This window comes from Capra hircus, chromosome 7 (genome assembly GCF_001704415.2).
Source record: "Capra hircus breed San Clemente chromosome 7, ASM170441v1, whole genome shotgun sequence".
In the NCBI taxonomy this organism is placed as follows: Eukaryota; Metazoa; Chordata; class Mammalia; order Artiodactyla; family Bovidae; genus Capra; species Capra hircus.
This window is the reverse complement of record NC_030814.1, coordinates 53,135,451-53,159,715: the sequence shown is the minus strand read 5'-3', so window position 1 is coordinate 53,159,715 and position 24,265 is coordinate 53,135,451. Positions and strand designations below refer to the sequence as shown.

The following is a 24,265-nucleotide window of genomic DNA, read 5'->3' as shown; positions in this document are numbered from 1 at the left end:
ATATACCAGGAGTTAGGACTTAAACATATCTTTGGTAGGAAGGCATTGGGGGAGGGGCACAATTCAACAGCTGCCCACCTAAAGGCCTTGAGTCTGGGGCTAAAGATTTACACATGGTGGAGAGTTGGTCATAGTCAGCAACAAGCTGAGGCTCTCTCCTTTGTGCAGTCAGGATTGAAGGCGTCAGGACCAAGGAAGGGCAATGCTCCTGTATTACAGTGGTATTTAGGGCCCAGTCCAGATCCTATGTGATTCACTTTGCTGTACACCTGAAACTAACACAGCACTGTAAATCAACCATACTCCAATAAAAATTTAAAAATAAGAAAATATAACATTAAAATTTAATTAACCATCTTCTGCCCCATCACTGATACTTTGGGAAAAGAGGCTTAGCATAAGAAAGCCATATAACAATTCTTCCAGCTTCCCAGACATCCCTTGTGAAAGGGGAAGATGGTGGGGGAGGGGGGCAATTCAACCTTCCTAACTCCAGGCAGGGTGTGGAGGGCACAAATTTACCTCTCTAACCTGCCTAACATGGCCGAGCTGGGACAGCAACTTCAGACCAATAAGTGTCTTCATCAGGGGGTATGTGTGAAGAAAGGACAACAGTAAACGCAGTAGTGGGAAACCATTTACTTTCATACTACTTCAGTGAAAACTTAAGAACAATCTCTCCACCAAGAGGGATTTAAGAGGAGGGTGTGGGGAAGTGAGAAAGGAGAAGTTTTCTTGCTCTATCAAATAACAGTTTCTTTGGTTGAAGGGGCCGTATAGATTTCATAGAGTTGGGAGGTTCTCACCTTGAGTTCCTGGGCCACCTGGCAGATGGAGCAAGGCCAGCAACAGTGCACTGCCAGCCAGTCCTCACACAGGGTGCCCTAGGGGAGAAACCGTGTGTGTTCTGGTGCTGCCACACAGGCTCAGTTCCGCGACCTGGGGGCCTCCACAGTGTTACCTCCTGGCCCATCCCATCCACTGCTCCCAAGACCCACCACCACCCTGAAGTCATTGCTCATGGACACAACTCCACTGGGCTTACTCGGGTGCCAAGCACCTCGATTGCTAACCAATCCTTGCAATTCAGAGACCGGCCCTCAGGACTTCATACTTGAAAAACGCTGTCTCACTGACAGAAAATTCTCTGTCAACATCTCTTTTTTCTCTTAGAACTTAATATTTATAATTATTTTATTTACTTATCTGGAGTAATAAGTGTACATGATCCAAAATTCCCACAGTAAGAAGGGAGAGGAAGTAAAAAGTAAATCCCCCTGGCCACCCAGTTACCTGTCAGGACACAACCATTGTGGGCAGTCCTTATATAGACTTCCAGATAAATTCTAAGTCTAGGCATACAGATATGTAAAGATATGTACATATTACATTTTACATATATATATTCTTTTGCTAAATATACATCTTAGGGATCATTCCACAAGAACAGATAAAAAGATGCCTTTTTATCTGTACACATCTGAGTAGGTATGACTTGTCTGTCCTCAGACTTTCCTTGTACCTCAGTCTCAACCACACTAGAAATTTTCTGGTTCTTTGAAGTGTCCTCAGGGAATCCCCTAAGTGAATTCTGTATATGCCAGAGAGCCTACATTTTAAGTGAGATTATCCCAAGTTTATCCTTCAAATTTGTTGCATGTCGACCTGTCATCACTGGAAAGATTGAGGGCAGGAGGAGGAGATGACAGAAGATTAGATGGCTGGATGGTATCACTGAAGCAATGGACATGAACTTGGGCAAACTTTGGGAGATGGTGAGGATCAGGGAGGCCTGGCATGCTGCAGTCTATAGGGTTGCAAAGAGTCAGACACAACTGGGTAACTAAACAACAACTGTCTTCTCTTGATGTAACAAGAGAGAAACAGAAGAGGCTCACTGGCCAACAATCTAATTATAATAGGTCTCCCTTGGAAATACCCTTCAAAATGTGGCATTTTGGTTTAATATACATCCTAGTAACAAGTGAAATGAGAAATTTCTTCCCTTTCCTTTCCCAAAGCCTTCCACTATGTATGGTGTTTTTATTATCCTCACCCACACCTCATTTATAAAAATAATCACAGGTTTGAAAGGCATCCATCCAGGTTCTCATATACATATACATCCAAACACACTTACCCGTATTTTATGTCTCTCTCTGGCGCCAATTCTCAGTGCCAAGGTGGACCCAGGTAACAGTGGCCAACAAAAACACTCTCCATAATGCCTGGCGATGTCGCACTCAAGACACATGGGACAAAAGAGGCCACAGAAACCTGTCAATAATCACATAAAAGCAAGTCAAGGTGCTCAGAGGTGCCTGGAGCCACTTCACATCTCAAAGAGCATTTACAACCCTATGCCATCAATTTAATGCTGCTTTGTCTCCCTACAATCAGGGATTGAGGATGAATAACAAATTCTCAAAACTCAGTGTATGAAAATTGCCATAACTGAGCCACATCAAAATTGTCTTTTGTTAAACACTTGCGAAGCTGAACCTGCTACAATTCTGTTAACATTCACTACAGTAATTGTTTTTACTGTCAAGAGGAAAGCATTAAATAATTTTTATAGTTGAAACGTGTTGTTTCTATTATGTTCATCTATCTAATTTCAATATTTAAAATAGACACAGTATATAATACTTTTGAATAGCAGGCATCTTTTTTATATATGTGATTGAAAGCTCTTTTATGATACATTGATTCTGCCTACTATTCTTATCAGGACTTTATTCTATATCTCAGGCCTGAAGGTTTCTCTAATGTTTGCAGTTTCATGGAGCCACTGACATCTGCCAGTTTTAATCTGTAAACTAGTAGAAGCTTGGTTCCTCAAACATGTACTGGAAACAGTTGATTATTTATTCATTCATTCATCTTTAACTTACTGATACCATTCCCTACACATCCTGCATGAACCATTAACACAGAGGTTCTGTTTTAAATACATTTTGGGGTCATGGACCCTTTTGAGTATACGGTGATAGCTATGAACTTTTAAGGGGAAAGAAAAATACATGCACACAGAAATGCAAAATTGTGCACTCAGTTTCACAGGGTTCAAGGATCCATTGAAAGCTATCATTGGACCGTAGGTTATAAATCCCTGGTAAATGATTAAGATGTTAACATCACAGCAAAAGATGACAGCCTTGATGAATACAAGTAATCTCAACTGTGAAAGAGCAAAAAAAACAAAATTAACCATAACCTTTAAAAATGTATTCAATAAATATGTAGTTGAGGCATAATTTATATACAAGAAAATCCACAGACCATAAACGTTGAGTTGGATGAGTTGTGACAATCACATTCACTGAAGTACCCAAACATGTAGAACACTGCCCTCACCCCAGAGAGCTCCCTTGTGTCCCTTCCCGGATGATCCCAATCCTCCCACCCCACTCCAGTCATGATCACTATTCTGATTTCCATTCCCATTAAGGGGTTTTACCTCTTTGCGAACTTCATATAAATGGATCATGTTTACTTTACTTTTGTAACTGTCTTTTGTCCAACTGCATGTTTCTTGAGATTCATCTATGTTGTTATAGGCATCTGTACTTTGTTCTTTTTATTGTTGAGGAGTAACTCCAATGTGTAAATATTCTATAAATTATTTATCCATTTTCCAACTGATAATTCCATTTTTTGCTATTATGGTTAAGTACTTTGAACATTCATATGCAAGTATTTATGTGGACAGACATTTCCATTTCACTTGGGTGGATTCCTGCAGGTGGAATTGCTAGGTCATGGGGTAGATGTAAATTTAATTTTACCAGAAATTCACAAAGAGTTCTTCAAAGTATTTGTGCCACTTTATATTCCCACCAGCAACATATGAGAGTTTGTTGTTCTACAGCCTCACCAACATTTGCTATCATTAGTCTTTTTTTATCTTATTCACTCTACTGAGTGTGACATGGTAGTGTTCATAGCCTTCTAGTGCAACAGACACAAAGGCTCACATACCATGTCACTAGCATACTAGAAGAATCAATATAGTGAAAATGAGTACACTAACCAAAGCAATCTATAGATTCAATATAATCCCTATCAAGCTACCAACAGTATTTTTCACAGAACTAGAACAAATAATTTCACAATCTGTATGGAAATACAAAAAAAAACCTGGAATAGCCAAAGCAATCTTGAGAAAGAAGAATGGAACTGGAGGAATCAACCTGCCTGACTTCAGGCTATACTACAAAGCTACAGTCATCAAGACAGTATGGTACTGGCACAAAGGCAGAAATATAGATCAATGGAACAAAATAGAAAGCCCAGAGATAAATCCACGCACCTATGGACACCTTTGGAGAAGGCAATGGCAACCCACTCCTTTCTTGCCTGGAAAACCCCATGGACGGAGGAACTTTGGAGGGCTGCGGTCCATGGGGTCGTGAAGAGTCAGACACGACTGAGCAACTTTACTTTCACATTTCACTTTCTTGCATTGGAGAAGGAAATGGCAACCCACTCCAGTGTTCTTGCCTGGAGAATCCCAGGGACAGCAGAGCCTGGTGGGCTGCCGTCTATGGGGTCGCATAGAGTCAGACATGACTGAAGCGACTTAGCAGCAGCAGCAGCATGGACACCTGATCTTTGACCAACGAGGCAAGAATATACAATGGAGAAAAGACAATCTCTTTAATAAGTGGTGCTGGGAAAACTGGTCAACCACTTGTAAAAGAATGAAACTAGAACACTTTCTAACACCATACACAGAAAAAAAAAAAAAAAAAAACCCTCAAAATAGATTAAAGATCTAAACGTAAGACCAGAAACTATAAAACTCCTAGAGGAAAACATAGGCAAAAATCATACTCTCCGACATAAATCATAGAGCAGGATCCTCTATGACCCACCTCCCAGAGTAATGGGAATAAAAGCAAAAATAAACAAATGGGACCTAATTAAACTTAAAAGCTTTTGCACAATGAAGGAAACTATAAGCAAGGTGAAAAGACAGCCTTCAGAATGGGAGAAAATAATAGCAAATGAAGCAACTGACAAAGAACTAATCTCAAAATATACAAGCAACTCCTGAAGCTCAATTTCAGAAAAATAAACGACCCAATCAAACAATGGGCCAAAGGACTAAACAGACATTTCTCCAAAGAAGACATACAGATGGCTAACAAACACATGAAAAGATGCTCAACATCACTCATTATCAGAGAAATGCAAATCAAATCCACAACCAAAGCAAATCAAATCCACTAACCAAAGCAATCTATAGATTCAATATAATCCCTATCAAGCTACCAACGGTATTTTTCACAGAACTAGAACAAATAATTTGATTTGCTGGTCAGAATGGCTACTATCCAAAAATCTACAAACAATAAATGCTGGAGAGGGTGTGGAGAAAAGGGAACCCTCTTACACTGTTGGTGGGAATGCAAACTAATACAGCCACTGTGGAGAACAGTGTGGAGATTCCTTAAAAAACTGGAAATAGAACTGCCATATGACACAGCAGTCCCATTGCTGGGCATACACACTGAGGAATCCAGAATTGAAAGAGACCAATGTACCCCAATGTTCATCACAGTACTGTTTATAATAGCCAGGACATGGAAGCAAGCTAGATGTCCATCAGCAGATGAATGGATAAGAAAGCTGTGGTACATATACACAATGGAGTATTACTCAGCCATTAAAAAGAACACATTTGAATCAGTTCTAATGAGGTGGATGAAACTTGGAGCCTATTTTACAGAGTGAAATAAACCAGAAAGAAAAACACCAATATAGTATACTAACACATATATACGGAATTAGAAAGACGGTAGCAATAACCCTATATGTGAGACAGCAAAAGAGACACAGATGTACAGAACAGTCTTTTGGACTCTGTGGGAGAAGGTAAGGGTGGGATGATCTGAGAGAATAGCATTGAAACATGTATATTATCATATGTGAAACAGATCACCAGTCCAGGTTCGATGCATGAGACAGGGTACTCAGGGCTGGTGCACTGGGATGACCCAGGATGGGATGGGGAGGGAGGTGGGAGGAGGGGTTCACGATGGGGAACACATGTACACCCATGGCTGATTCATGTCAATGTATGGCAAAAACCACTACAATATTGTAAAGTAATTAGCCTCCAATTAAAATAAATTAATTTTTAAAAATACCCTGTCAAAGACCAGTCTCTGACTCATCCCACCCTCTTTCTTCAACAGTCAGGAGTACAGAATCCCACTCCTAGCTTCAGTGACAAAGAAGCAGAAATCTAGGAATGCTGTTTTATCTTATAACCTCCAGGGGATGTGCCTGGATTCTGGACTTCCTCCATTTCATGTAAAGGGTGAGGGAGCACATGCGCACAACGGGCATGAGGCTGGAACGGGAGGAGGATGAGGAGCAGCCTACCTTCCAGGAACAGAATGTCTATTTCCTCTCTTTCATCAGGAATCTTGAGATAATTGCTAGATTATGTATTGCAGTCATCACCTGGCCCAAAGCAAACACTAAATTCAGCCTTGATTAAGTCTAGGATGTTTCAGCCCACAGTTAAAAAGATCATTACTCCTAGCAAGATCAGCAAGCCCCACACAGCACTGACAACTGGTACGAACAGGTCAAGGGATAACAAGTGGCCCAAGAACTTACCATGAGTTCAGAGTGGTAATATGGTATGCAGCCCTGATTTAGGGAACTTTGAAATCATGGTACATAGAAGTCAACCAAAACTAATTTTATGCATCAGTTACAAAATACAGTAGTGTGTATCTCTGCAAATAAAAAATTAATCAAAGTTGCATAATTATAAAGCTGGCAAGCTAAGTGAGTAATAAATTGTGTTTATACAATTGCCTGTGCCGTACCACTTTAACTGACAAAGAAATGCCCACCATCCTTCATAAGCCTTTTGTAAAGATGTTGTTTTGTGCACTGGAGTTCTTGTACCTCATTTTTATGACTCATAGGTCTTTTTAAATAACACATGCTGTTAATTTTATTTTTAAGCCTTCCCATTGTATAGCCACATTATCTTAGTGTTCATTATGAGGCAGTAATAGATACAGAGGAAACACACCCAAAATTCAATTACCTTGGGACAGAAGCCAGATATAATAAAAACAAAGCACTATAAAAGCCAAAGTTTTATTACATAATAGCTGGTAATTACACAGATTTTACCATGTGCCAAGCCCTGCTAAAAGTACTTTACATGTATTAACTCACTTAATTCTCACAACAATCCTATGAAATTTACTCTTACTAGGCCCATTTTACAGATGAGCAATCTAAAGCCCAGAGGATTGAAGTTATTTGCCCAAGTTCATACATGTATTAGGAAGGTGCAGAGGCCACGTTTGAACTCAAATAAGTCTGACGCCAAAGTCTCAACTACTACACATAACACATATGCCATATGATCTCATGTTTTATCTATTTATCTAGTAAACAACTGTGGAGTTGTGTGTTCTAAGACAGTGCCCTCACTACCACCACTTGGTATTTTTTCCTGTGGGACAGGCTGAAATTATGCAGCTTCTTTAGGAAATGAAAGATCTTTGCTCAGGGCAGGATGATGGAATCCTTTGTCTGAAGGAGACTCTCGGAGGAAATTCTGCTACCTATATCATAGACCAAGGTTTAGTATCCAGAATATACAGAGAAATCCTATAAATCAATATATAAAGGATTAAACAAAAGAAAACGAACATAAGACACGAATAGGTAATTCACTCAACAAGAAACACAAATGGCCAATAACAAACATGACAAGTTGTTCAACATCATTAGTAATCAGGGAATTGCATATTGACAATCAGAAACCATTTATTACCAATAAGAATGTCGAATGTTTCTTAATTTTTTAATATCAAAGGTGGGACACCGTAGAGAAACAGGTACTCCCCACACAGATGGGAGTAGAAATTGGCACACTTTCGAAAGCAACTTGGCTGAATCAAGTAAAATTTTTAAATACTCTGGGATCCAGTAATTCCACATATGAAAGTAATGCTGACACATGCACACAAAGAGGCAGGTACAAGGCTATCCAGTGCTGCATTATTTGTGACTTAAAATGTAAAACAAGTGTATATTGATAGACAAAAGCGTAAATAAATCATGATGATGTAAATCATACTAGGGAATGATTAAGAATGCAGTGAAAGACAGATTAAGTAACAACAGAGACAAATCTCTAAGATATATTTTGAGTTAAAAAAATCAAACTGCATAATAATATTATAGCATAATACCATTTATGCTTTGTTTAAAGAGCTACAAAGCAGTAGTGTATATTACTAATAGATGCATATGTAAATGAAAAAGAGTGACATGGTCGTTTTCTGTAATGTTCCATTTTTTAATAAAATAAGCATATTCATGTTATTTGTATATGCATGTGTGTCTGTATATATATATATATACAGACACACACACATATATTCCAATCCATGGGATTTTCCAGGCAAGAATACTGGAGTGGGTTGCCATTTCCTTCTCCAGGGGAAGTTCCTGACCCAGGGATCGAACCCCGGTCTCCCGCATTGTAGGCACATGCTTTACCGTCTGGGCCACAAGGGAAGCCCCATATATTCCACTACATACATATAAATATAGATATGTATGTGTATATGTATATATATATATTTTTTTTAAAGGAACTCAGGGTCAAGAAAGATCCAAGCCATAAATGCAGCCTCTTCCTCTTACACTCAAAGGCCTGTGGGTTATGTCAGCTCCCACACCTAAATATTCCTGGCCTGTTCTCTGACATGAACTCCACCCTCAAGCATGGAATGTGGCTCACTATTCATCCCTCTAACTCACACAGGGAGTCAAGATAAAAAGGAGCCACAGAGAACCATGTGGAGCCCCAGGGAGCAGAAGCAGGAAAGGTGGGTGGAAACTGCAGTGAGGCACATTTCAGATCTGTTATTACAAAAAGGCAGAATCACCTAACAGAAAAAGATGCTTAAAAAAGGAATAGAGCTTGCTCATACATTGAGGCGGGTGGGAATGTAAATTAGTACAGCTTCTAAATGGAGAGCTGTTTGGCAGCATCCGTGGAGACGTAAAATGGGACATGTGCTCTGACCAGCAGGTTTCAGATCAGTTCAGTCGCTCAGTCATATCCGACATTTTGCGACCCCATGAATCTCAGCATGCCAGGCCTCCCTGTCCATCACCAACTCCCGGACTTCACTCAGATTCATGTCCATCAAGTCAGTGATGCTATCCAGCCATCTCATCCTCTGTCGTCCCCTTCTCCTCCTGCCCCCAATCCCTCCCAGCATCACAGTCTTTTCCAATGAGTCAACTCTTCGCATGAGGTGGCCAAAGTACTGGAGCTTCAGCTTTAGCATCATTCCTTCCAAAGAAATCCTAGGGTTGATCTCCTTTAGAATGGACTGGTTGGATCTCCTTGCAGTCCAAGGGACTCTCAAGAGTCTTCTCCAACACCACAGTTCAAAAGCATCAATTCTTCGGCACTCAGCCTTCTTCACAGTCCAACTCTCACATCCATACATGACTACTGGAAAAACCATAGCCTTGACTAGACAGACTTTTGTTGGCAAAGTAATGTCTCTGCTTTTGAATATACTATCTAGGTTGCTCATAACTTTTCTTCGAAGGAGTAAGCATCTTTTAATTTCATGGCTGCAATCACCATCTGCAGTGATTTTGGAGCCGCCAAAAATAAAGTCTGACACTGTTTCCACTGTTTCCCATCTATTTCCCATGAAGTGATGGGACCAGATGCCATGATCTTCGTTTTCTGAATATTGAGCTTTAAGCCAACTTTTTCACTCTCCATTTTCACTTTCATCAAGAGGCTTTTTAGCTCCTCTTCACTCTCTGCCATAAGGGTGGTGTCATCTGTGTATCTGAGGTGATTGATATTTCTCCTGGCAATCTTGATTCCAGCTTGTGTTTCTTCCAGCCCAGCGTTTCTCATGATATACTCTGCATAGAAGTTAAATAAGCAGGGTGACAATATACAGCCTTGACATACTCCTTTTCCTATTTGGAACCAGTCTGTTGTTCCATGTCCAGTTCTCACTGTTGCTTCCTGGACTGCATACAGATTTCTCAAGAGGCAGGTCAGGTGGTCTGGTATTTCCATCTCTGGAAGAATTTTCCAGTTTATTGTGATCCACACAGTCAAAGGCTTTGGCATAGTCAATAAAGCAGAAGTAGATGTTTTGCTGGAAGTCTCTTGCTTTTTCAATGATCCAGTGGATGTTGGCAATTTGATCTCTGGTTCCTCTGCCTTTTCTAAAACCAGCTTGAACATCTGGAAGTTCACGGTTCACATATTGCTGAAGTCTGGCTTGGAGAATTTTGAGCATTACTTTACTAGCATGTGAGATGAGTGCAATTGTGTGGTAGTTTGAGCATTCTTTGGCATTGCCTTTCTTTGGGACTGGAATGAAAACTGGCCTTTTCCAGTCCTGTGGCCACTGCTGAGTTTTCCAAATTTGGCATATTGAGTGCAGCACTCTGACAGCATCATCTTTCAGGATTTGAAATAGCTCAACTGGAATTCCATCACCTCCACTAGCTGTGTTTGTAGTGATGCTTTCTAAGGCCCACTTGACTTCACATTCCAGGATGTCTGGCTCTAGATGAGTGATCACACCATCGTGATCATCCGGGTCGTGAAGATCTTTTTTGTACAGTTCTTCTGTGTATTCTTGCCATCTCTTTACTCCTCAGCAATTACCCGACAGGTCAGTGGACACACGTATGGCGCTGATAAGAGTATACTCACAGAGCACTGGTTTGAATAGCAAAACATCTGGAAACCACAAAAAGGTCTGCTAGTAAGAACTGTGGATAAATGAATTGTGGTACATTCATACAATGGAATCTATGCAGCCATTTAAAATATTAGCTCCAGAAGAGCTGATATGGCCTGATCACCTATATTGTTAAATTAAAACCAAATAAAAACACAGAACTGTGTGTTTATAATTCCATTATTTGCATCAATTATATATACCACATATACAGGAAAAATCTGGAAGGATAGATACTGAAATATTAACACTGTTTATCTCTGGTGGCTGGAATTACAGGGTACTGCTTTCTTCCTTTATAGGCTTTTATATTTTTCTTTATTCCTATGATTATATGATACTTTTCTGATTAAAAAATTAATCTATCTTCATTAAAATGGTTTATATCTTTACAGACTACATTGGGGCTCAGGTAAAAGTGATGGGCTCTGGGAACAACTGGGCAGCATGGGAGAATAGGGATGGACTTCCTGCTCTTCATATACTAAAGGGACAGGTACTTTTGAATTTTGTATCATGTGCCTGGTAATCTATTTAAAACCATTTTTTTAAGCACTGAGCAGGCTCCAAGGGAGAGGAGCCCTCTTCCCTAGAAATGTTCAGAAAGCCAAGGCTGTCAGGTCCTTGCCAGGCCTCCTGTAGGGGGAACTTAGACAAGCTGGTAAGGGCCCAGACCAGGTGACCTCAATATCCCTTTTGATTCTGTTTGTATGATTGTTTCAGGAAAGTGCAGGAAAGAAGGAAGCAAGTGAGAATACAGGTTAAAATTCATTCATTGATGTGTCTGTCGTTCAGGAAATAAGCACCTCCTGTTTGTCAGATCTCTGCTGGGCAAGACCAGTGAGCATGACCAGTTGTGACTGTTTGCAGATGGTATACAGGGTACCCAAAATACAGTTCAGGGATGTGACCCCAAGTCTGGGGCCTTTTCATGCCTCTTCCTCTTCCAGAAAACCAAAGAGAAATTCCTGGCCTGTTTCCCCCTCCCCATCTTGGGCATCTGATGATTCCTCGTCCACACAAATCTCTTTGCTGCCTGACACTTATGATGCCTCCACAGGGAAGGTGGTTTTAGTGGCTGGCTGTTTACCATCTTTCAGAAATCAGCTTAAGTCAGTTCCCCAGAGCTGCCATCCTTTACTTAACCCCTATAATTTCCTTTCAAAACACCCTGTTTATTTCCTCCATGGCACTTAGCCCCACTACAATTATTTGTCTGTTTGCTTATTGCCTATCTCCTCTCAGAAACCATCTCTGTCTTGTTCACTATTATGTCTGTAACACCTATCACATGACTATACATAGGTAAATACTGGCTGAATTATAAACCCAGGTTGATTACACCTTCCACATCAACCTCCTCTGAGACAACATCACAAACATCCCCAGCTGGAACAGCCAGCCTTTCACCCATGAAGCCATTTCACAGCCACTTATTTCATCTTGGCTTCATCTTCTCATCTGAGCTTTCAGAAGCCACATCTTCAAAGGACATAGAAGCACCTATTTCTAATCCCTGTGCAGTGTGAATTCAGATGAAAGAGCCGAGGTGGGAAGAGGGAGGCAGTTTAAAAAATAGAATTGCAATTAAATGAAGAATCAAAATGTCAAAAATAAATGGAAATCATCACTGCTCATAAGGTACCCTTTGCTTAATGGATGACAAATTGTAGCAGTCATTCTCAACATTTAATGCAAAAAACGGTTCCCAGGATGGGAACCTGATGTGAAACAAAGTCATGGAAAGAAGATCTCCCTTTTGTTTCCAAGTTTGCCACAACTACTGTCACAGTGATTTGCTTGAAAAAAAACTTTGTGGTTGAAGTAGCCCTTTTAGACAAAGAAGGAAAAAAATCCACCACTCATGGCACTAGTGCTCCAGCTGTGTCCTGGGAACTGTGGTGCAGACAACCAGCGTATAAAGTCATACTGCCTTTAAATTATCTGGTGAGACAATGAGCTTAGAGACACTATGAGCAGTCATGAAGCAGAGGCCCATCCAGGGAAGATCAGTTAGGACACAGAACATTCACGATCACCTGGTACTATAATATCCATGGTCTCTCCTGTGCAGGTGACGTCCAACTGTAAAGAATACTGTATTCTTCACATGTCCTTCCTTCCTCCCTGGCCCTAGAATGGGCTCTCAAATGGACAAGCAGGGACCCAGAAGACCCAGTGTTCTGGATCTCCAGAACATTGTTGGGGGTGGGGTGCAGAGCTAAGCAGTGAAACAATGTTTAAGGCAGAGAGGGTGGTGAAGTGTCCTTTCTTTGATCAACTTTTTTTAAGTACTCTTGGAATTAGGCAGTAGCTAGTCTGGAGAATCCAGGGACAGAGGAGCCTAGTGGGCTGCCGTCTGTGGGGTCGCAGAGTCGGACACAACTGAAGCGACTTAGCAGCAGCAGCAGCAGTCTAAGTCTCCTGATTCTACTCTTTGCTCTCAACATGCTGGAAGATAAAAATTTATAATAGCAATATTAATACTTGAGATCTACTAAGGTCATTACTATGTATTACTGCAGTGGGGAGGGGGGTGTTCAAGATAACACACCCCAGCAGTGAATTTAGGAAAATACCCCTTCACTATTGCCAGCCGTAGTGGGAGAACTGTCACTCAAAATGCCCTGGGCTGGTCAAGCAGCAGGTATGACTTAGGCTAGGCAAATTGGGCTCCATTGCTGACAGAGTAATTCTCAGACAGGAAAGCATAAGGATTAAAATGTTTGGAGTTGACCAGTTTGTCAACTATCTCCTGATAATGCATCTTGTCCCTCGTAAGCACAGGTTTTCATTTATTTCCTGATTTTGTGAATTGCCCCATAGCCTCCTAATGAAATTCAATGTTTGCTTCAGTATTAATTTCCTAGGGCTGCCATAACAAAATACCACAGACTGGATGTCTCAAACAATAGAAAGTATTCTCTCACTGGAGAATCTGGAGGCTAGAAGTCTGAAGTCAATGTGTTGGCAGAGTTGATCCTCCGGAAGCTCTGGGGAAAGTCTTTTCCATGCTTGTCTCCAAACTTTTGGTAGTTGCTGGCGCTCCCTGACCGTGTCTGGTTTATAGATGCATTATTTAATCTGTGCCTGTCTTCACATGGCAATCTTTGCTGTGTGTGTGTCCAAATTTCCTTAAGAATACCAGTCATTGGATTAGAGCCCACCCTAATCTAGCATAACCTCTTTTTAACTTGACAACAATGCAAGACTGTTTCCAAATAAGGCCACATGCAGAGCCTATAGGTGAACAGGAATTTTGAGGGGACAGTGTTTAACCCAATATAGTAGGCAACCAAAAAAGACTCTGATCCAGTTATGTTCCCAGACCAGTGTTCTTGAGTAGGTTCTATGCATTATCTGCTTTAATCTTGACAATCTTTAAGGTGGACACATTTATTTACCCTCATTTTAGAGGTGGAAAAATGAAGACTCTGAGAATTTGTTCAAAGTCAAATTGCCAGTAAGAAGCAGAGTTAAGATTCAAGGTGAGGACTATACCCAACACAAATGTGTTCTCCTAACCACTACATTATATTTCAAGCTTTGCTCTACTTGGAAATGCATTGATACCCCAACTCCCAATCACCAGCTACAAGCTATGAAAAGAAAATCGTCCAGTTCCCAAATTGGGGTACGGTCTCCGTATCTCCCTATGGTTATTCTGCCTTCTCTGTAACTACAACACTGGGTAACAACCAAAATCAGAGAGTGTGGACAAGAACCAGGAAGAATCCTGAGAGAATCAGAGAACAGCTGCCATAATTGTCTGGTCAGGAGTTCACATGCGTAGCAGTGGCAGGAAGAAATCTGCTGGGCTCTGGGTCAGATGGTCAAAGGGATAGCAACAGAAGGTACGGTTTAGAGCTGGGAGGTCTCTTGGCTGTGAGGCCCAGGCAAACAGTGAAGGCTCAGGCTTGGATGATCAGAACACCAGAAATGGTTTAGAGCTTTTAACTCAGCTAGACCCAGCTGAATAAGCCTTGGATTGGATAATGGCTCAGAGCTCTCCGGTTGATACATCCTGTGAGGCTTTAGGACAAATTCAGATCTTGTCAGAGCCTCTACAGGGTGGGAAGCCATATTCTTTGAAAATATTAAAGTCTACTGAACTTAAGAAACTAGCCCTCATCCATCAGAAAGGAAACCACCCCCTAAAAAAAGAAGATTCTGTGACCAAGTTACTCCTTAGGGCAAGAGCATCAGGTCCTGGAAAAGGATACTGACAGGTGGTACCAGAGACCAGTCAGAATGTCCTAAGGTAAAAACAGAATCCATGTGCTCTGAACTTTAACCCAGGGGAAAATCATGCAGTAGAGGACAGTGCTGCTGGTGCTTCTTCACAGCTAAACCAGCATCTGAAGATTTCAGTCAACAAAGGGAGCTTCTTTTTATGATTGGTCTTACTGTTACGAGAGTAATACACTTTCCCCACAGAAATACTAGAAATAAGCGAAAAGAAAAATTATACATTAGCATACCATCTGGAGACAACTGCTATAAGCATTTGTATTTGTATCCTTCCAGATATTTCTCTAAATATCCTCCTCCAAATAATGTCTAATATGTATGGTTTTACAATCTGATTCTTTAACTTAAAAATGTATCCCAACATTTTTCCATTTCAGTTAAGTATCATTCTACAATATGACTTTTCATGGCTGTATAATTCATGGTATGGAAGCCCCCATTGAATAATTGGTTTGTTCTAGATTGTTGCTACAATAACCAGTGCTACCAATTTTAATGATATTGCTAAAACCTTGCACATGATTTGTTTCCTTAGACTAAATGCCTAAAAATGTAATTACTAGGCCAAAGGCTACATTACACTTGAGGTTGTTTCTACAGGTATTACTAGCCATTCACCAAGAAACCTGTAATAATTTATGCTCAATCAGCCGCAGACAAAGGAGCCCATTTTGTGCATCTTTGTTCACAGTGGATTTTGTCATTTAAAAAATCTTTTAAGTTACCACTTACTCTTTCAAAACATCCACATCACTGAAAGTAAAATTCTTCCTGCCAAGGAGTATATTTGAGTCACTAGAATATTAGTCCAGTTAGTCTGAAACCATTCAATTTCTGTCCTTGCACCTAACGTAGTTTTTCTACCTACTGGTGTCTCAGGAAAGAAAATAGTAAAGAACTTAAAGGAAGAGAAAAAAACATACAGATTCTCCTATCTCTGCAGACACTGAAGAGGCCAGTGCTCCAGTCCCCACCAGTCTGGACAATGGATGTGATTGCTGTCCTGCTGCTGGCTCCCCGGAAAGGCTGCTTCACCACAGCCTGGGCTGGTGCACAGCTCCTAGAGAGTCAAGGATGGTGATTAACTTGGAAACAAAGATGATTCAGAAAGATACTCATCAAGCCAGGACAGAGTGACAAAGAGACAAGGACCCAATGATACCCAGTGGCTCTTGTTCCATAGCCCAAGCTGACCTTACCATCTCCCTCCCTCCTCCTCCATCACACCACCTCTTCTGATTTTTTGCCCCATTTTAATTAATGCATTACTATTCCAAGTCCCATTATTCAAACTCAATATTCAGTCTACTACCTCAGCAATTCTCTGTGTTTCATAATAGTTACATTCACAGATTTGGAACCAAGAGGCCTCAGCTCAAACCTCAGTGTGCCCCTTCCTGGAAGTTTGACCTTGGTTAAGCTGCTTAACCTCTCTGCTTTCTGTTTGTTAAAATTTAAGAAGAAAAAACTACCATATACAGTTATTATATCAACTGAAGGGCACATAATTCATTTACTGTGCCCACAGCATGTGTGACTAGATGACCATGCGTAAGACTATATTGCAAGGATTTTGAACCTTTATTGAAAAGACAAAGAATTAGACTAACTGTACATACATCTAAATCTGGACGAGGCTATTGAACAGATGGTATCATTTAAGTGAATAATCTGGGCTTTAGAATATATCTCGATACCATACTACTGTATGTATGATTGTCCTAGTGCAGCCACAAAGTACAACTTTGGTTTGATTTTCCCTGAAGGGCACAGATATTCTGCTCAATCATTCTGAAATAACAAACCAGGCCCAGGGGACAGGCTTCAACAGCAAGGTGAGAAAAAATTTCTGTCTCTTTCTTGGACTGATAGTTTTGCCTGAACTGTTACCATAGGGATATAACTGGAATGAGTACTGGAGTGAAGAATAAGCTGTCATCTGGCCTTGGAAGGGGCAGGTCAAGAGTAGGGTAGAGGGGCTGAAAATGCACCTAAGTCTATACATAATAGGAGTTATTGTTTTCCTCTGCTCTTTTAGCAAGCTTCATTATGAGTTTGCACTTGGTCTCTGCTGATGTGTTATGAAGAAATAAAGAGCCTACCTCATACTTGAGAGAAAATAAAGAGACAGCAGAATTTCTTCCTATAATAGCTGTTGCTACAGGGCGTGCATGCTCAGTCGCTAAATCATGGCTGACTCTTTTTGACCCCACAGACTATAGCCTGCCAGGCTCCTCTGTTTGTGGGGTTTCCCAGGCAAAAATACTGGAGTGGGCTGCCATTTCCTATTCTGGAACACAAAGACTAGAGGCCAGGAGAGAATGCTCCTGAACATCCTTAAGGCAACACTCTGGGGCGTTTTGGAAACAGCTGGGGAGTCCTTTGAGAACCTCTGATTTGGAACATTAAAGCCAATGGGATTTCATGTTATCGTAATATAGGGAACATTGTTCTTGTTATAAAGATCCACATCTCTTTTTTCATTTCACCAATATTGCCCAAGTCCACACCTTCTCAAACCTGACAGCACATTCAGTTCAGTTCAGTAGCTCAGTCGTGTCCGACTCTTTGCAACCCCATGAATTGCAGCACGCCAGGCCTCCCTGTCTATCACCAACTCCCAGAGTTCACCCAAACTCTTGTCCATTGAGTCAGTGATGCCATCCAGCCATCTCATCCTCTGTCGTCCCCTTCTCCTCCTGCGCCCAATCCCTCCCAGCATCAGAGTCTTTTCCAAGCTTGTTAAAAAAAAAAAAAAATCCCAAGCCCTATTATACCCAAGCCCCAAGACCACTACACAGGACTCTAGGGACGAGGCACAGAAATTGGTATTCAATGTTTCCAGGCAATTTCCATATAGTCATCCTGATAACAGCTTAAAACCTGAAACAGGGGGACTTGGGAGACTTATGATCACTGCAATGGCTTCTGAGTCTCCTACCAGGTAGATGGTGATGTCAATGTACCAGAGATGGCAAGGAAAACAGACTATGAGGTAGGGTGGAAGGGACAAGGGTGCTCGGAACCAGCCAGGCTATAGTACCAGCGAGACACGTCAGCTGGGAACGCCACACCCGAGTTTGGAAGAGCAAAGAAAGTTAGGAGTGACCTACCTAGGAGTGTGAAGCAGAGCTAAGAGACATCTCACCCTTTCGTCCATTTGACATTATAGACAAGGCATAGGGCCTAGCAAGCTTTACAAGAGCCTACAGAAGTGTTTAAGACCTGAAAAAAATATATGGGCTACCAAATATAAAAACTGCAAAGTATAAATTAGTAAATGCTCAATTAAACATAAAAATCTAGTATCGTATCTATCTCATTAAGGTCAAATTTGGAATTCAGACATAGTATTTCACTACATTTGAAAACAATTGATGATTTTCTAATTTTGTAAAAAAAAAAAAAATCCAAGAATGACTGACTGCTAAGCAGTAGCTGCTGCTGCTGCTAAGTCTCTTCAGTCATGTCCGACTCTGTGTGACCCCAGAGACGGCAGCCCACCACGCTCCCGTCCCTGGGATTCTCCAGGCAAGGACACTGGAATGGGTTGCCATTGCCTTCTCCAATGCATGAAAGTGAAAAGTGAAAGTGAAGCCGCTCAGTCGTGTCCAACTCCTAGCGACTCCATGGACTGCAGCCTACCAGGCTCCTCCATCCATGGGATTTTCCAGGCAAGAATACTGGAGTAGGGTGCCATTGCCTTCTCTGTAAGCAGTAGCAGCCAACCATAAATTTCTCAGAGTCCAATAATTTCAAAAGCAGAATTATAAAAATTCTTTCACTTACTATGCAGCAAAATAATAATAATAATGGGTATAACATTTGGTATGGGTGCATTTTAATATATTTATTGTGATGTGGGTTAGGGCCTATTGTTATAGACTGAATCATATCCCCCCAAATTCATATGCTGAAGACCTAGCTAGCCTCCAATGTGACCAGATTTTGAGACAGGGCTTTGAGGAGACAATTAAGGTTAAATGAGGAATAGAGGTGGGATACTGGTCCGTTAGGACTACTGGCTTATAAGAGAGGAAAGGCCATGTAAAAACACAATGAGAAGGCTGCAAACCAGGAAGAGTCTTCACGAGGACACAACCATGCTAGCACCCTGATTTTAGACTTCCAGCCTCCGGCACTGTGAAAAGTATCTGTTCTGTGAGCTACCCAGTCTATGGTATTTTGTTATGAAAGTCTGAGCAGACTAAGGCCCTATGACGATTTCAGATTGGTCCTAGAAAAACTACCTTTATATGTATCTTATCTCCTCTGCTTCCACGTGAACTCCCTGCAGTCAGGGGGCACCTGTGCTTTCTCCCTGTATCCCCAGGCTCTAGTACATTCCTTGAAACTTAGTGGGTACACAACATTTGTTGAATTGGATAAAACTGAATTCACGTATCTCTTCTGTTATATATTGTTATTATTGTTTAGTTGCTCAGTCGTGTCCAGCTCTTTGCGACCCCATGGACTACAGCACGCCAGGTTTCCCTGTCCTTCACTATCTCCCAGAGTTTCCTTAAATTTCATGTCCATTGAGTCGGTGATGCTATTTAACCATCTCATCCTGTCATCCCCTTCTCCTCCTGCCTTCAGTCTTTCTCAGCATCGCGTCTTTTCAAATGAGTTGGCTTTTCACATCAGGTGGCCAAAGTGTTGGAGCTTCAGCTTCAGCATCAGTTCTTCCAATGAATATTCAGGATTGATTTCCTTTAGGATTGACTGGTATGATCTCCTTGCAATCCAAGGGACTCTTAAGAGTCTTCTCCAACATCGCAGTTCAAAAACATCAATTCTTCGGCCTTCAACCTGCTTTATGATCCAACTCTCACATCTGTACATGACTACTGGAAAAACCATAGCTTTGACTAGATGGGCCTTTGTTGGCAAATTAATGTCTGCTTTTCAATATGCTGTGTAGGTTTGTCCTACCTTTCCTTCCAAAGGAGTAAATGTCTTTTAATTTCATGGCTGCAGTCATTGTCCACAGTGATTTTGGAGCTGAAGAAAAGAAAATCTATCACTGCTTCTACTTTTTCCCCTTCTATTTTCCCTAAAGTGATGGGCCTGGATGCCATGATCTTAGTTTTTTGAATGTTGAGTCATAAACCAGCCTTTTCACTCTCCTCTTTTACCTTCAACAAGTTACATCTGTTATATGAGTCCTCCTCAAATATAGCTATAAATTATGTGACCATAACTGTGTTTCATCCTCTAGTAAAGGCACAACTCTCAGGTGTGAACTGATTACATAAAAACATCAAGATTTTATTGAGAGTAGCCTAAAAGCTTCTTATATGCCTCCACACAACCCAGTGCATTTACCTCTTAACGTGATCCTACAAGTTGGGACTTCCATTACTACGCTAAGAATTTCCAGTAATTTTAGTAAAGGAATTTCTTAGAGCTGAGCCCCTAGATTAGATTTGCCTCAGAAATGTGCTTATAGCTTGGAGCCCTAGAAGAGAATTTTCTGCTTCTACCTCAGCATTATATGTGTAACACCCCATTACAGCAAGGAAGCCTCTCCTCTATTCCAAATCAAATAACTGAGATAGCTTTTCCTTGGTGGGGCGGGGGGGGGAGGGGGGACTTGTTTTTGTATGTATGTGTTTGCTTAATTTTGAACTGAAGAATTGTACTATTTTCTTTCCTTGGATATTCTGAATCTTTGGCCATTTTTATGTTTGAATTGACATGTATTAGCTAAAACATTTTAGTTCAAGATAACAGCTCATGTGTCAAAATTAAAATAAGCATAGCTACCCTTAACTGAGCATCTGCTATGTGCCAGTTACTTCGTAGTTCCTTTAAAAATTGAATAGTTATTCAGGGGCTGCTACAGGTATCAAACTAAAGTAGTTATTGTAGCTTCCTGCACAGATTTTGGACACAACTGAAGTGAAAAAGTTGGCTTAAGACTCAACATTCAGAAAACGAAAATCATGTCTTCTAGCCCCATCACTTCAAGGCAAATAGATGGGGAAACAGGGTAAACAGTGACAGACTTTATTTTGGGGGGCTCCAAAATCACTGCAGACGGTGACTGCAGCCATGAAATTAAAAGACGCTTACTCCTTAGAAGAAAAGTTATGACCAAACTAGACAGCATATTAAAAAACAGACATTACTTTGCTAACAAAGGTCCATCTAGTCAAAGCTATGGTTTTTCCAGTAGTCATGTATGGATGTGAGAGTTAGACTATAAATAGAAAGCTGAGCGCCAAAGAACTGATGCTTTTGAACTGTTGGAGAAGACTCTTGAGACTCCCTTGGACTGCATGGAGATCCAACCAGTCCATCGTAAAAGAAATCAGTCCTGAATATTCACTGGAAGGACTGATGCTGAAGCTGAAACTCCAACACTTTGGCCACCTGATGCGAAGAACTGACTCATTTGAAAAGACCCTGATGCTGGGAAAGACAGATGACGGGAGGAGAAGGGGAGGACAGAGGAGGAGGTGGTTGGATGGCATCACCAACTCAATGGATATGAGTTTGAGTAAACTCTGGGAATTGGTGATGGACAGGGAAGCCTGGCATGCTGCAGTCCATGGGGTCACAAAGAGTCAGACATAACTGAGTGACTGAACTGAACTGCACAGATTTGGGGCTTCCCCAGTCTTCCTAGGTGGCGCTAGCGGTAAAGAACCCACCTGCCAATGGAAGATTCATAGGAGACAAGGGTTAGACCCCTGGGTAGGGAAGATCCCCTGGAGGAGGACATGGCAACCCATTCCAGTATTCTTGCCTGGAGAGTCCCGTGGACAGAGGAGCCTGATGGGCTATTGTCCATAGGGTCACAAAGAGTTGGATGCGACTGAGCACACACACACAATGGCTCAGCAGGTAAAGAACCCGCCAGCTAATGCAAAAGACACAGGAGACATGGGTTCAGATCCTGGCTCAGGAAGTTCCTCTGGAGGAAGGCATAGCAATCCCCTCCAATATTCTTGCCTGGAGAATCCCATGGACTGAGGAGCCTGGAGGGCCACAGTCTAAAGGTTTGCAAAGAATTGGACATGACTAAGCACACACACATGCCCAGCTTTTATCTCTGTATGTTACTCTATATTCTATAGGTAGAATCTTATACTACCATTAAGAGGAATGAGTTTGGAAGCAGTGGGTAAAGCTGATGGTCAGTTTCTCAACCTGAGCAGCTAACCGTTTGCCATCAAATCCAGCAACTTCTTCAACTAGTGCAAAGGGGACAGAGCTTAGATTTAGACAAAGTCAAATGTGGTTCAGCTGCATCCTAGTTGTTTGACCTTGGAAAACACGAACTGCCCCAGCCCTTAGCTCTGGTCTCCTCTTGCACTAAACTGGGTTTAAAATATCCTACTTACATAGTTGCACTGAAGATTAAACACCAGGTACTTGGCATATAGTAGATAGCAGCTACTGTTATTATTTAAATTAAGGATCTTGCACGTATGTACTGTTCTCTGAGAAACTAGTAACAGAGGAAGCAGACCCGGGGCAGTTTCTCAGTGGTCATGTGTGCTACCCAAATACCTCAAAATTCAGTCAGGGGGACTAATCATTCCAGTTTGCCCTGGCCTAAGGGTTTTCCCAGGATGGAGAGTCCCAGGCAGACCAAGAGGGTTGGTCACCGAAAGGGAAAGAAGCAGAGAGGGGCTTCAGCTGGTGGAAGGCAGGAGGCTGACTCCAGTCATTCTCATTATCAGCTTCTAATAAGTGAGTGCTGAGAGCTGGATGACACACACAGCCTTTCCCCATTTCACCCTCACTCTTTCACCTCTTTTGGCAGCTAAATGCACTCCCCACTGCATGTCCCCACACATCTGATGCTTTGAATGGGGGCGGGGGGTAGAGGGTGTTCATGTCACCATCTCCTTATTGAGACTTGCAGCACTAGGAATTTATTCTGCCTTCCACTGAGGCCTCCTTGATTATTTCAAACTCTTAACTAAAGTCAAGACTCTTGAGTTTTGATTTCAAAAGGGTGGAAATTACTGGCAGTCACCAGAAATAAAGTTTCACTTGATCAGGGTTCATCATTTTAAGTTAAGAATATACGGACACCCTTTCATCCAAGTCAGCTCTTCTCTTTTCACCAGCCAAGCAAGGCCATGAAAAACTAGTCAGTTTCCCCCCTTTCAGGTACACATGGGAAATGATAGCAGCTACTTTCTTCCTGAGCCCAGTTTTCTTTTTCCTGGCTCCTTATAAGAAGAGGTTGATTTGATATTCCAACCAAAGAGCAAAAGTTGGGGGTAAAATCACCCTCCTTCGTACCTCAAGTTGGAGATAAAATGTTCATCCTTAGATGATACGAGTGAAAGCAACAGAGGTGCATGTGTGTTGAGAAAGGAAACATCCTCAGGAAACTTAGAGAAGTAATTTCCAAACCAATCCATAGTTAACAGGTATTTTCTTGTCACTTGGGATATCCTTTTTCCCTTCAACAATAAGCTGATTGATTCTAAACTTAGGTTCAATCCAAAATGAAACACCTAAAGAATGTTGCCTTGATATTCTGGAACCTGAGGTCATAGCAGTGTAACTGACAGACATCTTACTTTTTTAAAGACAGGTACACACCTAACTGTGGGCAAGGCCATCTTACTAACATGAAAGGAGATACTGCTGAAGATATAGTGTCAGTTAAATAAAAAGAAAACTTCTCTTCCGTGGAAAAATCCCTTTAAGAGATAACTAGCAAACATTTATCTAGCTAAGCATCACTTGCCCTTTCCTTAGGGGACTCAGAGGCTACAGATTTCAGCCATGCCTTGTAGCTGAGAAGCGATAGGGAAGGGCCTCTCACCATCCCCAAGGCTGCTGGTCCAATTTAGCAAGACATGAGTCCCAGAACCTGAGAACAGAGACAAAAGGTATTTAAGCCCAGAGATCATGCTTGAAACCACCTAATAAATGATGGTTTTCTAAAGTTTAAGCTCTGCTAAGTTGTCCCAAGCCTCTAAGGATTTTCACAATTTCTAGAAGTCTCCTACTCTTCCATGGACTTCTTTGATTACAGCAGGAGAATGGTACTGCCTCTTCCCTACGTGGCCCAAATGCAATCTAGCGAACAAGGCAGGGCTTGGCTGGTGATTGCCTCCCTACTGTTCTGCTTCTTCATGGTCTTAGGAGCCTCTGAAGCACACCTAGAGACATGGACACCAGAAACACTAGAAAAATGTTCCTAGAGAAGAAAAATTCAAGAAAATTGCACACTGAGGGGAAAGGTCTGCAATCAC

The 24,265-nt window shown here is 41.5% G+C and overlaps 1 protein-coding gene across 1 annotated transcript; it reads right to left on the bottom strand.

The window, feature by feature from the left end:
* PLAC8L1 (PLAC8 like 1) lies at window positions 439–23,479 on the bottom strand. The gene is made up of 4 exons (XM_005683098.3): window positions 23,301–23,479; window positions 15,959–16,095; window positions 2,141–2,277; window positions 439–884 (listed from the first exon to the last, which is right to left on the bottom strand). The coding sequence occupies exons 1-4, from the start codon at window positions 23,420–23,422 to the stop codon at window positions 744–746; spliced, it is 537 nt and encodes a 178-aa protein (XP_005683155.1). The 5' UTR covers window positions 23,423–23,479; the 3' UTR covers window positions 439–743.